This window comes from Syngnathus acus, chromosome 3, assembly GCF_901709675.1.
Source record: "Syngnathus acus chromosome 3, fSynAcu1.2, whole genome shotgun sequence".
Classification (NCBI taxonomy): Eukaryota; Metazoa; Chordata; class Actinopteri; order Syngnathiformes; family Syngnathidae; genus Syngnathus; species Syngnathus acus.
Genome location: NC_051089.1, coordinates 5169089 through 5185938, shown reverse-complemented (window position 1 = coordinate 5185938; position 16850 = coordinate 5169089). Strand labels below are relative to the sequence as shown.

General features: G+C 40.4%; 2 protein-coding genes across 2 annotated transcripts; both read right to left on the bottom strand.

The window, feature by feature from the left end:
* Window positions 1-304: 304 nt before the first annotated feature.
* On the bottom strand, window positions 305-7631 carry lpcat2 (lysophosphatidylcholine acyltransferase 2). Its single transcript, XM_037247852.1, has 14 exons — window positions 7325-7631; window positions 6970-7112; window positions 5339-5556; window positions 5078-5190; window positions 4903-4963; window positions 4392-4450; window positions 4286-4320; window positions 4117-4171; window positions 3861-3943; window positions 3662-3787; window positions 3441-3594; window positions 3045-3143; window positions 2529-2670; window positions 305-1832 (listed from the first exon to the last, which is right to left on the bottom strand). Exons 1-14 carry the CDS (start codon window positions 7433-7435, stop codon window positions 1663-1665), a joined length of 1569 nt encoding a protein of 522 aa, XP_037103747.1. The 5' UTR covers window positions 7436-7631; the 3' UTR covers window positions 305-1662.
* Window positions 7632-8331: 700 nt separating this feature from the next.
* mmp2 (matrix metallopeptidase 2) lies at window positions 8332-16332 on the bottom strand. The gene is made up of 13 exons (XM_037247530.1): window positions 16060-16332; window positions 15749-15975; window positions 15022-15170; window positions 14307-14435; window positions 14039-14212; window positions 13619-13792; window positions 12932-13105; window positions 12702-12857; window positions 12497-12623; window positions 10809-10945; window positions 10157-10316; window positions 9974-10083; window positions 8332-9320 (listed from the first exon to the last, which is right to left on the bottom strand). Exons 1-13 carry the CDS (start codon window positions 16192-16194, stop codon window positions 9217-9219), a joined length of 1956 nt encoding a protein of 651 aa, XP_037103425.1. The 5' UTR covers window positions 16195-16332; the 3' UTR covers window positions 8332-9216.
* Window positions 16333-16850: the final 518 nt, after the last annotated feature.

The following is a 16850-nucleotide window of genomic DNA, read 5'->3' as shown; positions in this document are numbered from 1 at the left end:
ATCAATAGTGATGCTTAGTTACAATCTGCAACACATCACATTACAGTGCTGCTGTCTTGATTGGGTATTCACTCTTGTTTATTTGATGGGAAAACTATATTTTTCAATATTTTTATTGATTGATGGACATTTATTGTATATCTGTTAAGATAAATGGGAAATAGGAGGAAGGGTGAGGCATCAAAAAGAGGGCTGTGTTTATTTTATTATTCTCTTAAATTGTTAGGGAAAAGGAGGAGCCCACAACCAGGTATTTATTTGCTATAATCTTTATATATTGATGGATAAAAGGAGGAGTCACTCGTGACTCGTTCAATGTTTTTATTTTTAGTACAATCACAATGAAATGTCACAATTGCACATTTTCTTGTGTTCACAATATAAACATTTGTTGTAACATTGAAATGAAGATCATGTCTTTCGGAGTACAGTAATATCATGCTTGAAGAGAGGTCTACAAATATAAAGAAAACCAAGCGAGATGACTGCTGCCACCATGTGGTGACTCGTTGAATGACAGAGCCCATTAAGTCAACGTGTGCCTCATTACAAAAGTTTTTTTGTGTGCAAAACAATATTAATTACACAAATATTCTTGTTTTACTTTCAAAATTTGCAAAGTCGACAAAACAACAGAAAACATAACTGTTTGTTCGTGTGAACGCCCTCTGGAATACACTCCTTGGCTTTTTGCTCACAAATTGCCCTATTTTATTTGCGCTGGAGTTGACTTAGTGCTGTCTCAGCAAGTCGAGCGGGTATGCAAATAAACAGAACATGCAAAGCAAAAGCTCTGGCTAATTATACAGCTGTCTTACAAAGGTCCCTGTCCCTGAGTACACACATACAACATCTGCTAGCTTGGAAATCTAATAAAGCTTTGTGTAGACTAATTACACTGAAACCCTTTGCCTCTATGTAAAACAAAGGAAGGTGTGGGCACGGTAAATTCAAAAGAAAGTCACATAAGGTGGAAAGCACACAAGGAATAATGCACAGAGCAAGCCAAAGCACAATAATCAACAGTTAAAAACACCAAACACTGATTTTTTTTATTTGTTGTCTTGAGGGTGAACACAACAAATGGATTTATTTTATTTGTAATTATTTTGAATTTGTTTATCAAATTATTAGATACAATTATTCAAATCAAATTTTTTTCTATATTTATATTGGTTCCTTATTCGAGTAAAAGTCGCAGTACCAAATTTCAGGTTGCGAAGTAAAGTAGGCTTAAAGGCTGAATTTTTAAAAACAAACCTCAGTTTTGCTTAGTTTGGTAGCAAACTGTGGGAAGAAAAATGGCCAAGATGGCTAAAATACTGGCTTCAAACCAGCATGGCTCACTTCCTGTGTCTTTTCAGGATTTTGTTCTTGAGACATTTTTTTGTCTGTCTACTGATGACTAAACTTCTTGTCTCCGCCATTTTTTGTGCCCTAAGAAATTCAAGGACAAAACAAAGCAAGTACAAGAAAAGGGGGAGTGTTGTGACCAAACACATTTTTGACAGGTGCTCCAAAACGCATGGAATTAGTGTCTGCCCTCTAAGGCACTACTAAGACTGAAAAGAAAAGCGTTTTAAAAATGTCCATTAAAAAAAAGCAAGCGACATGACCTGCGACGTGGTTCTTGCGACCAAAACGAGCGGACCACAAATTGGGTTAGTCGTCCTTCTTGTCCGAGATGCTGTCTTCTTGATTCTCGCCTGCACCGCTCAGCTCCAGCTCGCCAGGCGTGGCCTCCTGGATTGCCTGATACCTCTGAAGCTCCAGATAGGTGGTGAAGAGCTTGGCGTACTCCGGGTGGCTTGTGGCAAAGCTTTGAAATTCACCTGAGGGATCCCCAAAAAATATTTTCTAATTTATTTGCGGACTTGTCACGGAATACCAAATGGAAGAACTATTTTTAGAGTTTGAGTCAAGACTGGAAAATGTGATTTTTGGTGGACATTGCTGCCATCTGCAGGACACATTTTCACACACACATTTGCACCTAAAGAAAATTAATTTTTTTTAAATACATAAATCAATTCCACACGGCCATAAGTTCTGCATTTAGTATTGTTTGAATGTCATCTGGTGACATCTTGGTGTCGGGGATCTACGTTGGAGTGAGTTGATTTATTCTTTAAAACATCAGTAGATCTTTCACACCATCTTGTAGACAATTAAAAACTTTTTGGGGGGTGTCATTTAATTGGGTTATTTTGCGACAGCGCTCAGTTTCTATCCAGCGTAAAACTGCAATGATTCACTATATTGCAAAATTTTACTAAACACATTCAGTATTTAAAACAACCACCCAACTTTGTCTCGCTAGAAATAAGAAACCCCAAAGATGGGCTAAGAAATAGCATCTACGTAGCGGCGTTATGCTTCAAGTGACAGAAAATCGCACAAACGGTGCAGCAACACATATAGACAGACAATATATCACAATATAAAAATATCCACCTCTTGCAACGAATTAAACTCATAACCCAATGCACCAGTGTAAATTCCAGAAGTGATAAACGTGGCGTACTCACTGAACGTGATAAACCCCGAGGCGTCGGCGTCAATTTCCTTGAAAAGTTTGACCATGTTGAGATCAGACACGCCCAAAGCGGAGCGCAGCAGCGCCGTGAACTCCTCCCGGGTGATTTTCTCATCCTCGTCAGTGTCAAACAGCTAAAACAAAAAGAAATATTTGAATGATACGCCTGTGCAGGTAAACATACCACAAAGTTTCTCCTGTGCAAGTTCATCTTGAAAGGGAAACTTTGTAATAGCATTCTATTGTTTTTTGCAGTCCTTTTCCGAAACCACATTTGTTGTCCTGGTCAGGGGTAAATTGACTCCGAGACTGACTCCCAAGACTCCCAAGGCGCTCGGCAGCAGACACAGATTATTACCGTGACATGATCCAAATGTCTTTGAATGCGGCTGTCTGCTTCCATTTCACAGCAGAGCCACACACTCGGCTTTCAGTCGTCTCATCTACGCTTCTCTAACATCAGTGGAATAACGTTCAGTTGTCATTTTAGATCGCAAAATGAACATACCCGGAAAGCCATACGCAGCACATCATCAGTGTTAGCAGGTCGACACAAGATGGTCACGCCGATGACATATTCTCTGAAATCTATGGTGCCATCGCCATTCTGTGAAAGAACCATACACATGAAAGTAGAGATGAGCCAGTAAATTATTTTAATATCATTTATATTATCTGGTCTGGCCAAAGCATATTTCAGGGAGGCAGTGCCCCTGTGGCCCCCCCTTCTAGCTCTGCCACTGCTGCATACCAATAGATTGACTTGTCCACCTAGCTAGTGTGAAATTAAACACCAAAAATTTGACCTGCCTATTTGAGTATTATGACAAAAGCATAGGTGAAAATTGTGCCATATGTCTTGTGAATAATTCAAAATTTATTACAAAGATATGAATTGTTATACCCGGTCAAAGAGCGCAAAGAGTTCCTCCAGGGTAGGGTTGATGGGGAGCTTTAGAAAGCTGGCAAACTCCTCGATAGTGATGCGTCCGCCTTTACAGGAAATGGCCATGGCAGCAAAACTGTCCAATTCTTTCCTCACGTTGTCCCATTTGATACTACAAAAAAAAAAAGACAGCAGGTTCATGATGTGTCAGTTCAAAGCCAAGCTGCTAATCGTCCTACTTGAGTTTTCGACTGATTTTGGTGAATTCAACCAGGCCGGCTTCCATTGGCAGCGTCAACTCGCCGGCCGAGATCATCAGACGGCAGTCCTCGTAGGTGTGGTCCGTCACGGGAACGCCCAAAGCCCTGCAGGCGTCGTTTAGCACGATACGTACAGAAAAATCCCAGTCGGACTCATTGCATATGTTTTTTTACCCACTTGGCCATGATGTCTCTCACTTTGCTGGCGAGCAAAGCAGGGCTTTTTTTCTCTTCTTCCGTGGGAATGTGAGGAGGCAGAAACTAAAGAACACAAGATGACAGTGACACAATATCAACATTTTGACAGTAGTCATCCACATATTTATTATAGAAAATATAATTTTGCAGGAACAGAGTCATACAATGAATTTTTCTATTCGTTCGGCATGCTCTTTGTCTATCGTGTTTAAAACAAACGTTGAAGCCTAATTTACCTCGATCTCCACCGTGGTGTACAGCTGACACAGCGTTAGAAGTAGCAATGTCCTCCTGCACACGATTTAATCAGTAGGTGTCATGAAATGCATCAAATCAAGGAATTATTTTATGTGCACGGTTGTTATTTGATAAGGAAAGATGATTTGGTGTGATGAGCACACTTACGAACTGAAACCCTGCCAAGTCCATGTTACTGTGTCCTGGAAAAGCACACGTATGTTCAGTTGACACACGGTTAGGGACGCACACAGATCCGTATGTCGCAACTTACTATTTTATTCGGATATCTCAGAATGATGGGCTGCACGGGTACACCTGGAATAAAGGCACCTATAGGAAAGAATGCAAGAAGAGAAAAAAAGTCAGCATTTCTGGAGAATTTTTTTCATAGATTTTACATTGCCAAAATATTTTCCCTGCATACTCATAATTCACTATTTCACCATTTTGAGGTATCTTGGTGCCATGGAACTATGTTGAAGTGATCGGATTAGCTATAAGTAGTGCTTTGCTGCCATCTATATTAAATAGCTTTTCAGGAGGTGTCAATTACGTACGGATTTTTACAAATTAGTCTAATCTTGGTTTCAGCCTTCCTGAATGCTTTCCTTCCGCTTTCTCTCAAATTCCAACAACAAGCATTGCTCGGTCCAATAATTATAACTCTAAATTGTCAGTAAGTTTGTTTGTGTACATCTTGGGGTCTAATCCAGGGTGCATCAGAAGTTGCAGCTCGCAGTTAACTTAATGAAAACAGGAAAAAGAAGGAATAATTTGAATACCTAGTTTGAATGTGATGAGACACGAGCGATTTGTACACGTCCCCTCAGGAAATATCAAAACCTGAGGAACAAATCAGTAAATCAAAAAACATATTCAACCAGCTTCTATGTCAAACTCTTAAATTCTTCTTTAGTAACAAGGTGTGGCTTATTGGTGGTTTTTTTTTTTTTATACCTGCGGCCAGAGACCTCCTGACTTGGCTCTGCCAACAATTTCTTGGATGGTGTTCTTTCTTGAGTCAGGGTCTTTTCTGGACACCAGTACTGGCTGGAGGCAGCGTACGAACCCTGCGAGAAAAGATAAAAGAAAACAAAAGAGGTGCCATGGCTGCTCCACCAACATCTTATATCCCGAAAGCGAATATAATATAATATAATATAATATAATATAATATAATATAATATAATATAATATTAAAAATAAAAAGTGTCTCACTGCCAAATATGGGCGTGGCCAGGTTCTCCACACGGGACACAGTGGAAGGCAAGCCCGCCACGATGCACACTATGCCATCGAAGAAAGTGGAGTGGGGGGCCACGGCCAGAATGGGGGCCTCGGCGCTGCCCACTTGTTTGCCCTTCACGACCACCCGGAAGCCCATGCAAAAGTAATAGGCTCTCCCCAGGGCGGCCATCACGCTCTGACACATCAGCCTGCGGATGGCACGAATTTTTGTTTAGCATCCAAAGAGTGAAGTCCACAAGGGTCTTATTTATTTATTTTTTTAAATAATTTCCAATGTCTTTGCAATGAGGATTGCAAAACATTGTACAACTTAAGCCTGCAACCACTTTTGACTTCCGTCCTTCACTTCCTCATTGCTAAAGTCAACTGCTTCGACCGTTCCCATTCTGTTTGACTACGGCAATCAGATAATGGAGGAATTAAAAATAAACAGTGCAAGAACCCAAACGGTTTATGGTACTCACTGCCCGTGTTCTAGGAAGTCAGCTAAAGTAACACTGCTGGTGCAGATATGATCTCCCCCCCCAAAAAAAAGAAAAGCACTTAATACAAACAATGTCAATATCTATTTGTTTTGATGATACGCTGCTTTGCCTGGCGGGCATTTTTGGTTTGGAAGGCAAATCCGAGAACAAGCTCGTAAAATTGAGTACATCCTCTAATGATTAACAGCACAGATTTTTTTTCACTACCAAAGTTTTAAATGACCATTTGAGACTACAAAATGACTTTTTAAAAATATTACAAAAGGATTATTTCAACAACTGGAATGTAATGTAATGCGAGACAGGAAGAGTTCAGCACTCTTTTGATCATTTGTGTTGTCACTGATGGTGTAATGTGTCATGTATTCAGTTCCTAATCAGTGACGGTGTGAAAATAAGAGCGAAAGGCTGTCTGTCTCTACAATACCGGTAAATACGATCAGCCCGAGGGGTGTGTCTGCTTTTTCTCAGTCAGCTGTGATACGCCTCAAGTTCTCATAATGAGCGATATAGAAAATGCATTTGCGTTGATATTGTTATTGTGCAGGACAGCGGTTTAAATGGGTTGCTATCATACTGAATGTTGTTTGCCTAATGCCGTAATCCTAATTTCCGTCTATAAATGTACAGTAAGCCCCTGTGTATCATCGGGGATACGTTCCAGACCTACTCTGAATAATGTGAAAAGTAATAATATAGAGACCATACATCGTTCAGTATTGGTGGTGACTTCATTGGGTTATAGGTTATCCATGTCATGGTCACAGATGCTAGCTTTGTGCTGATAGCTACTGTTGGGAATAGAAAGCTTCAAATTGCTTCATGAACCAGTTGTTGTATTTTGGGACTCTTCTACATGGCACATTGGGCTGAAAGTACACTGACCTGCCATTTCGTAAATCGCTCAATTTAAACCAACAATGTCATGTAGAGGAGTCACAAAAATACAACTGGTTCATGAAGCAAATTTGAAGCTTCATTTTCATACCACTAATGATAACATCCGCATGGTACTTTTCATTTTTGGCCCGAATGAGTAAATCGAGTTACAAACTTGGTCAACAAATTACATTTGTAAGTATCTGCTTTCTTTCCCTCAACCATTAACCAGGTTACCTTCTCCATCCTGTCATTGGTGCCACTGCTCCCTTCAGAGGATGCTTGAAGGTGATGATGACAGCCACTGGCCAGGTCACCATGAGGACCAATGAGATGAGGATGGCTCGGAGAGGAACCAGGATGATTCCCTGGAGGACACACTGCACAAACACAGTAATAGTTGTGTCAGGAAAGACACATTCCATGCGTCAAATCCAGATCAATAAGCAGCACATAAGGGCTCTTATTGTTCTGGCTGTGCACACTGCAAAGCAGATTACAGAGGCCGGAGGGGACATGCAATCAATCCCACGCATGTGGCCACGCTTTTAATTCTACTTTGCATTGATACTAATGCGCCATTGTCACTCACTTTGATTATGGTGGCCTTGGACAGTTTAGTGTCCTGCACAAAAGGGTTGATGACAGCAGGCAGGAGCAGTGATTGCTGCCTCGGCAGGGCGAAGACGCGTTCAGACGGCATCGCGAGGCAGGAAAAAGATGCACGGTGCAGTTACAGGAGCAGCTTCATGTTATCATTTCACTTCCGCGTCGGAGAGCCTCATCTACCGCTTTCTCTTTTTCTTCTCCTTTTGCCTATTGCACACGGAAAATCTCAGCGTTCCTGCTAGCAAAACAGACAGCCGAAGCCATCCCGGAAGTGACCCAACTCAAGCTCCGCCTCTCCTACTTCACCGATTTGACAGATTGTTAAACAAACTTAAAAAATTAATTCTTCAATAATTTTTGATAATTAGTTGTAACATTTTCCATTATAAACAAAAACTTAAAAATAAATAAGTAAATAGGGTGAAAGACGTTTCACGAAAAATTATTCATCAATGTAACCTATGATACATTTAGTTTTAGGGTTAGGGTTAGGGTTAGGGTTAGGGTTAGGGTTCTCTGCTTTGGAAATGCACTCATACCCGTAAACCGTGGGAGTACATTTGCAGATTTATTGTGAATAATGTCTCATGTAACTTCGAGTATACTTTGCAGAATGTAAGTTTTGGCTTTTTAAAGTGTGACAACAAAACAAAACAAACAAACAAAAAAAACCTAAACTAAAAACTAAAAAATCTCATTATAATTCTAACAAAGTCTCATATTCACAAATGTAAACTCGCAAAGGTTAAACCAATTTTTGTGCGTATATGAGCTAAAGAAATGATTACTGTTAAAAAAGAAAAGAAAAGAAAAAGAGAAACACGTTTATTGTACTGTACTAAAATTTCCACAAGGTGGGGCAGTTTTATGTATTTAAAAAAGTATTAAACAGCACAAATGGTTATGGTCAAAGGTTTTGGGACAGATTTTCAGTTTCTGCCATCTTCGGTTTGGTTTATTGTATATATAAATCACATCCATCTCACATCATTACCTTATAATGACCATCTTTATTAATGACAGTAAAAAAGTGCACAAGCATGGAAACCAAGACAAAAAAAACTACCACTGTATCAACAAGTTGAGTGTAAAACAAATAGATTTTTTTTGCAATACTACAGCGGTACTTTTGTCATGATTTTATCATGCAGCAAACAAGACCTAAAGGGCCAACCTGTGCCTTCAGTCCCTCAGTACCAAACTAAAACATTAAAGCTTCTACAAAGTGCTAAACAAGAGGAAATTAATGGCTGTCTAAACATATTCCTGGAAACTCCCCCACTTCAGACATTACACAGAATATAAAAATGCATGTATCTACAAATGAGTGTCAAATTAAAAGATCACAACTATTTGTTGCGTAAACATATCCTTCAGTTTGACACTCCATTGCGTGCATTTTCTTAAGAAAGTTTCTAAAGCACCATATTCGGTCACAGAGATTGTGCAAAAGTCTTTTTTTTTTTTCAAATGTAGTGCACAACCACGAGCAAATCAACTATAGTCAAATACATTTCTTATAAAAACTACTTTAAACACTTTATCTCAGCCAAAAGTGGAATCCTCATACTGTTTACAACAAGCTCATCACGGTAAAAAAAAAAAAACTTTTCATTTTAGTGTGGACATACCTGATGTCACTGTTAAAAAACTGGATTAAAACCAAATAACTATACAAAAGAAAGAGTACAAGACATAGTAAATGTGCATGTGCTTGACAAATGAATCGTCACACATTAAAACCTAGCTGTGTTTCGCTGTATAGAAAGTCCAATGGAGGCTTCCGAGGCAGGATTAAAACGCAGCGTGCGCCGCAGCGGCCTCGGGTCGAGTATGATAAAGTGTTTGGCATTGTCCTCATCACAGGTGATGTGCTCAACAGCCGAGCCAGTCCTTTGTGACTTCGCCCAACTTGACGATCTTCAAGCTGCTGTCCTCCAGTTTGAAATAGTGGTTGCCTTTGAAGAAGTAGCTGTAATCTAGGAAAGATGAGCAAAGAGCACAAAATACTGAAAAATGGACACACTCCATAAAGAGACTTGCTTATATTGCTCATAAACTGCATTCATTTTAAATATGAAATACAATTTAGAGCAACAGCGCCTTCGGATGGATCTGTTTTGACATTGGCCCACTTTACTGCTTGATGCATAGTGGCCACACTTGTTAAGGCTTCTCCAAATGTTGCAGACAGGGGCTCGTCTGTCCTGCTGCACAGACTCACTTTTATAAAGATTAGCAAAGCCGCAATGGAAAAAAACCTTGGTCACGTGTCACTGGCAAAACATTCCCATTCACAAGGGAGGCCCATGGTGGTTTTCACCGATGTCCATTCCTGAAACTTACCCTGCCTGTATTGCTTTTATCCTGTCCTGTTAACATTACATATAGTTTAGTTGACTTCTACATTGTCTACTGCTTTAAGTACTGAATTGGTCGTGTAGTCATAATTGGGTCATCATTGCATCCAGAATGGATTTGCAGACACCATGTCTTATGTCACCTGAAGGCCACAATGTATTTGGTAAAAGTAGGAATATCCCCCAATTATTTTTTTGGGGTAACTTCACTTTTATCTAATGACACTTAACTCCACGTAAAGTAAACATCAGGGGACAAAATCATCAATTACCAATTCCGTTGAGACTGAAGGCAGCATCAACGCCATCTGGGATGCCATTCCAAGCTTCAGCAATAACTTTGGGGAAACCGCTGTCCATCGTCTTTGTATTTTCATCATATCTGCAAGTCACAAGTTCATTTAGCAAAAACTATTGGGAAATCGAGGTCATTTGACAAATAAATTGTTCCTCACCTCCAGAATTGCTCCCCAGCAAAGAGGTAAGTCTTCTTGTTCTTCCTAAAGCTGAAAGCGGCATCAATCTGTTCCAGGTCGGCTGGCAGGCCGAGACTGTCGAGTCTCTTGGGGTAGCCTCTCTCCAATTCGTCCGCCTTGTACACCCACAATTGATTGCCTGGATGACAAAAGCACAACGATAGCTAAAAATAACCAACTATGTAGCCCGTTGGGCATCAACACAAAATGGATGACAACACAAGATGAGTGTAGCTTCTCCAATGAGGAGATTTAACCATCCCAAAATAATAACAATCTATATTGTTGAACAAGGAAATTGAGTCAAAAGCCCTAATTAACATAAAATGCACAATATTACTTGATTGGTACCTATAGCTAGACTAGGCATGTTTTTGCAGCAGACACATATTATGTAAAGCTCATCCTTGTCCAAGGACATTATTATTTCATTTAGTTTAGTCAAGCCCAAAGAATGTTTGGAGAACCACTAATAATTGGCACATGGGATATCCCCACCAACAATTCCAGAAAATGGAAATGGCTGACGATTTAAAAGCAAAGTCATCCAAGTGGTTAAGGAGCAAAGACAAGTATTTGTTTCTCATGAAAAAAGAGCAATTCCAACAATCAGCATGTTTATTCATCAAACCTGAAAAGAAGACTGTTTTCTCCTCCACTGGGTTTTCATAGACGGCGTCTATCTTGCTGGGCAAGTCAGGCCAGTAGGTGGCCACCAGCATGGGTCCATTGGGCTTGCTTCTGAAGCTTACTGACCTGAACAGGAACCTGGCACAAAGACAAGAGGTAAAAAGAGGGCGGGAGGTGAGGGTGGGCTAAGAGTACAGAGTTGAAAAAGGGGTTGGGCGGCTTGTTCGACTTGTGGTCGCATCAGCCCACAAAGGCGTGATTCACGAGCATCTGGTTCCCGTTAAGACCCGAGGCTGCGCCAGTGGAACAAGACCCTTCTTGCCCGGATTTGCAATACAGCGACGCAACAACAACAACGGCCGCTTCCCAAACGCTTTTCCACTGACCCAGTTTTCAAAAGGAAAATGGAATGCCAGTTTTTTTAAGCAGAGGAAGAATTGCCAAATCAAAATGAGAAATATAGCCATCAATGCTGATCTAACTTTGCTCTTCATGAATCTGTCTGCAAGTTCCTAAAGATCTCCAGTGTTTTTAGTGTGACAGTAATACTCTGACTTTCCAGAACTTAGTAAAAAACACAAAATACAATCCATCTATTATTTTAAAAAACCTTAGAACTGTGCATGAAACAAGTATAAATTACACCAATAAAAGCAAGGAATGAGCATAAAACTAGAGAATGTGTAAACACGGGTTGAGTGGCCAGCTAAAAAATATTTTACTGCACTTTGAAGAATAAACATGTCGAAACTGCAATAGATAAGATCTTTATATGTCTAACGGTCGCTTAGTATGAGAGTAAAATGCACAAACAGGATATGTACACTCAAGAAATAAATATGGTTAGGCTATCAGACTGTTAAACCTTAAAAATCTGCTTGGACATTTCAGCATTATGAGTCACAGGGAATCAGGTTTCAGCACAGCTTGATTTCCAAACAATGAGCCAACAATTATGAGGCCTACAAAGAATTTGATCCTCTGTAAATGTAGTGAAATAAAAGCGAATTTTCCGAGTTGGATTCTGGTTTGATTCAAACTCAAGCTTGTCCAGGAGAAAAACTTCATTCCTTAGTCAGGCTGTCTTATTTCCTCCAGAGAGTAGTAGGTATCAAAGTAACTAAATATCAAAGCTTGTATTTACTTTGGCATCCCCAAAAGAATTCTTCGTCAGCCAAATGCTCAACCGCTAGCACAATTTTCAAGAAGACCGATGTACAAACAGCATGAGTAATTGCTTACGCAGCGGTTCGTGCGTAGCAATGTACACAGCTATTTGTATTGTAAGCTGTTTTTAGTTTGAACGCGTAACATAAAAAACACCAGCTTCAAGTGGTTGGACTTACCATTTCTCGTAAACAAATAGTGTTAGCATTAGATCTTCATAAGATTTTAAAGTAGCAGAGAGAACTGTAGCTGTTGAAAAGAATCATAATAGACAACAATAAAAACTCTCTCAAATCTACATATTCACAATGTTAGGCTATTAGATGGAGCAGAATGAGAAGGTGCAGTGTTTGTAGCAACTAGTGATGGCAAATGAAGCTTCAAGATGATTCATGAACCACTTGTTGTAATTTAACACTACTGGTTCATGAAGCATCTTGAAGCTTCATTTTCCCATCACCAAATCTGGTTACAGGGATCCAAGTTGGTTCAAAATAATGTTACATATTTCATTTCGTTTACCTGTCTTTAAAGAAGAAAGTCTCTCCTCTAATTTGGGCAACAGCATCAAAAGTAATGGGCTCCTTACAGATGTCCATGGGGGTAACGGGTCCCTGGGTTGGTGGTAGAGGCTTGTCAGTAGGAATGCCTGGAAATAGAACAGACCTTTGTCATTCCTTAGGCTGTTTTAAAATCAATTTATGATTGTATGGCATTTGGTTCCAACCATATAGCTCCTGGATGCCCTTGATATCATCGTTAGAGAGTCTGAAGTCTTTGGTGTAGGTGTAAATAGGGGCCATCAGTGCACCAGTGTCTTCAGAGTGCTCCAAACCAAGGGCATGGCCAAATTCATGAGCAGCCACCAGGAATAAACTGTAACCTGAAAACAATTTGTGTGATCAAATATGTAATATATAATATTGAGTGATACGATATGCATTGGTTGGTTACTACCTTGGGCTGGGCAGAAACCCCACTTGCGGTCATCATCGTAACTCTTGGTCGTACCACACCACTTCTTGCCATCACTGCGCCCGGACGTGGTGCAGGAGTCATAGGTGTCTCCCAGGAAGGTGAAGGGGAAGACACAGGGCCCCCCTTCACTGTTGCCTCCCACGGTTGACATGGCTGCAAAAAAAATACGATTTGAATAATGCTTATGAGAACCACAAACTCGTGTGTTATGACACTAACAATGGAGAACATGACACGATGTACATGTGAAGCAGAAGAACATGTAAACAAAACACAGAAAGGTCTAGAGTCGGGATTCAAACCTGGAACTACAAAACCATGAGGCAGACTAACCACAGCTAAAAATAGATATACATAACATAACATAACATAACATAACATAACATATACTTGAGTGGAGAACTTTCACATACTAGCTGAAACAAGCTTGGAAACCAGAAGCCTCTCACTTCATTTGCTAACCACACAGAATCCCAGTGGTCATACTTCTCTATCATAAAATAGAGCACATCAAAATACTTTCACATGGCTTTGGTAGACCATGAACAAGACCGGAAACCCTCAAATGAATCTTCCCTGGAGAGGAGAACACCCATCAGGGCGATCAACGCTTTACAGTCCTGTAAACAAAACCGATAAAATCCAAAAGAAGAATGCACCACCGACCGGTTTCGGGGCAGAAGCCGTAGGTTTTGTCCTGGTCGTAGTTGTCGGTTGTGGCACACCAGCGATAGCCGTCATCTCTTCCTGTGGTGGTGCAGCTGTCATACTTGTCGCCCTGGAAGGTGAATGGAAATTTACACGGAGCGCCTTCGGCATTTCCACCCAGGGTGAAGAGCACTGCAATGTCAAGGTTGAGACAAACAAAGCGTTAAACCGGGAACGGTATATTTCGACAATCAGGCACAATTTTCCCTTCATTACATGTTTGACAATTTCCTAAAGTGGGGCAAACATTTTGGAAAGAAAATGAGTCCCCTACAAAACCACATAAAAAAGTTCTTTCCTGGCAAAGTCTCACATCTACTTTCTTTCAGTACATAAAGAACAGATGTCATTCATTAGGTCTCTCGGGCCATGACTTACATTCGTGAGGACAGAAGCCATATTTGCCATCGTCGTCAAAGTTGTAAGTGGTAGAGCACCACAAGAATCCGTCGTCGCGGCCTTGAGATGTGCAGCTGGTGTACTCGGTCCCCTGGAACAGGAAGGGGAATTTGCAGAACTCTCCGTCCGCATTCCCGAACTTCACCTTTACCACTGTTTTGAAAAAGAACCAAGAAGATTCAACTGCCTGAAACTCATTCGGGTCACCTGTTTCAAAAGAGAATGCACAACTTTGGCAAAGTTCTACCTTGGCCATCTCCGAGCGTCCACTGCTCGTCGTCGTCAAAGTGGGAGTCGCCGCCTATTCCTGGGCCGGGTGCGAAGGCGTGCGCCAAGAGGCCGTCTTTGCCATCAAATGGGTAACCATCGCCATGCTCTGTTGACGACACAGTATGGATTTCATAAGCATCTACAGCAGGGGTGTCAAACTCTGGCTTGTGGGCCAAATCTAGCCCACAGTGTAATTATATTTGGCCCGTGAAGACAAATTGTGCATGGACTGTGTCAATACAAAAATTGCAAATTGTCTTGACTTTTAAGATGTTACTCGCAATTTTTACTACCATTCCGCTTTTTAAACATTTTAACAGTTTTTACTAGTCAGTTTGTTGTGTAGCCTATACTGTATATAATATGACAATCATACATTTATTTGGGTTGACAGTCAAAATGGCCTGAAGAAGAAAACTACGACTATGATGCGGCCCACGACAAAAATAAGTTCGACAATCCTGATATACAGTATGTCAGGTCAAAAACTGAGTTTTTCCTTTGGGGTTATGACCAGGGGATTTTGAGAATATTCATCAACTGAAGGCATGTGAAGCTCTTCGAGAAGTTTCTGTGATTAAGGGGGACAGAAATAAACTTGACTATTAAGATTGAAGTCATGTTCAAATTCTGCTTTTGTGGTAACTGTGACGGTGATCCAGCAAAACACAGGACTGCGTTTATTGACATACCATTGCGACCAAAATTGATCATAATGTCAGCCTCTCCGTCCATTAGGCGATTGAATGACAGCGGTGTGACATCACTCCACACTTTGAAGGCTCTGAAGAAAGCGTCATTGATGACTTCCTCATCTAGATCCGGAGTGTAGCCGAGAATTCTGTGGAGTTTAAAATAAAATGGTGACAAGAAGCAACCACTATCTCAAAGCAACAGAGATTGCAGAGGAATTTGGCTGGAGGGGGGAGTGAGTGTGTGCATGTGTGTGTGTGTGTGTGTGGGGGGGGGCATGAATCATGTGGTGAAAAAAAATGCTGATCTATTTATTTGGGACATAAAACCGCTCATCTGGAGAAACCAAACATTTTTGTAAACCTCGAAACACAACACCTGCATCAGTACTGCATAAGAATGACGGTTCTAAAAAGAAAAAAACAGTTTCACGGCCCAGTGGATGGTGGTGAGGGGGCTGTTTGGGAATGTTGAGGGAGGGGCTGTTAAAGTGGGTTGGGATGGGGGTTAATACAGACAAAAGTTTCTTTTCCAAGCCTATCTTATCCTCCCCAACATGGTGGATGAATAAATACCACCACACAATAAATTCTACATTATTTAGATGTTAGCATAACAGTATTTTAGAATTTTAACGACCCTCATCATATTATAAATAATCCATTTAGTTTCTTTTTTAATTTCAACAATTAAAGGAGTTAAATGAAGAATAGTTCATGCTCTGACCTATATGTGATGTCTTTCTTCTGCCACAGTGGTTTTCTGTGGAAGAAGTTATAGTTGGCCACATCTGGCACACCGCAGCGGGGCTTCTTCATGATCTCAACAGTCTTGGCGTCAATCTCGCCAGTCTCTTGCAAGGAGAAGAACTTTTGCATTTTTTTCAAGGTGTCCTTAAGCACCATCAGGTTGCATCGGTCTTCCGGGCACCCATAGAATGTGTTTAGGTAGCGCTATAATAGACAGGAAGATTTTGTGGAAAATTATTACAAAGTTGCACAAAAAGAGATTGCAAAAGAAAAGTAAAAAAAACTTACCAGTGCAACTTCTTTGTCTGTTACGGGAGTGTCATCTCCAAGAAATTTGATGATAGGAGAAGGGGCAGCAGATGTTGATTTAAAGTGGATGAAATGGAGCAAAAACACACTCACAAAAACTGACACTAAACCCATTTTGAAAGCCTTTTGAGTGTCCTGAAAAGTTGCTCAAAGTTTCTCGAAGGTCCTCCTGTGTGTGCAGCTTCTGCTCTTCTGCAGATTTTTTCTTTCTTTCTTTTTCCTTTCACCTCAAGCGCTTTCTCATTTTTTTGCTTACACAAGCACTTTTTTTTTCTTCCTTCTTTGTGCGCAGCCTTGGAGCCGTGACGAAAGCAGAGCTGAAAGTGGGAGGCATGATGATCTAAGGTGGATAAAGTATGTCTGGAAGGGCCACATACGGGCCTTTGCATTAGTTGTTGCATTGGTTTTGTTTATACAATTGGCTAATGCATTTGATATTCATAATAAATGTATTTGTATTATGAAATGCTTTTGCACCATTCTTAAGCAAGTAACAAGCTCAGATGTTAAGTGCAACTAATACCAGTGATAGCATTCGTGAAAAACATGACCATAATCACAGATGAAATGTTTTCTGACTATCGTGTACTTTTGTCAAATAATTTATTTCTTAGAAATATTTTTATCCACTGTCCTGATAATGATGTGACTCAACATATGAATTAGGATTTCTTTATACTTCCTTCTTGAAACTTTTAGCATCACGTAATTGTACAGTATGAAAAGTTGAGTTGATGCTTTTATAAACCCTGAATTCAGTGCCACACGTT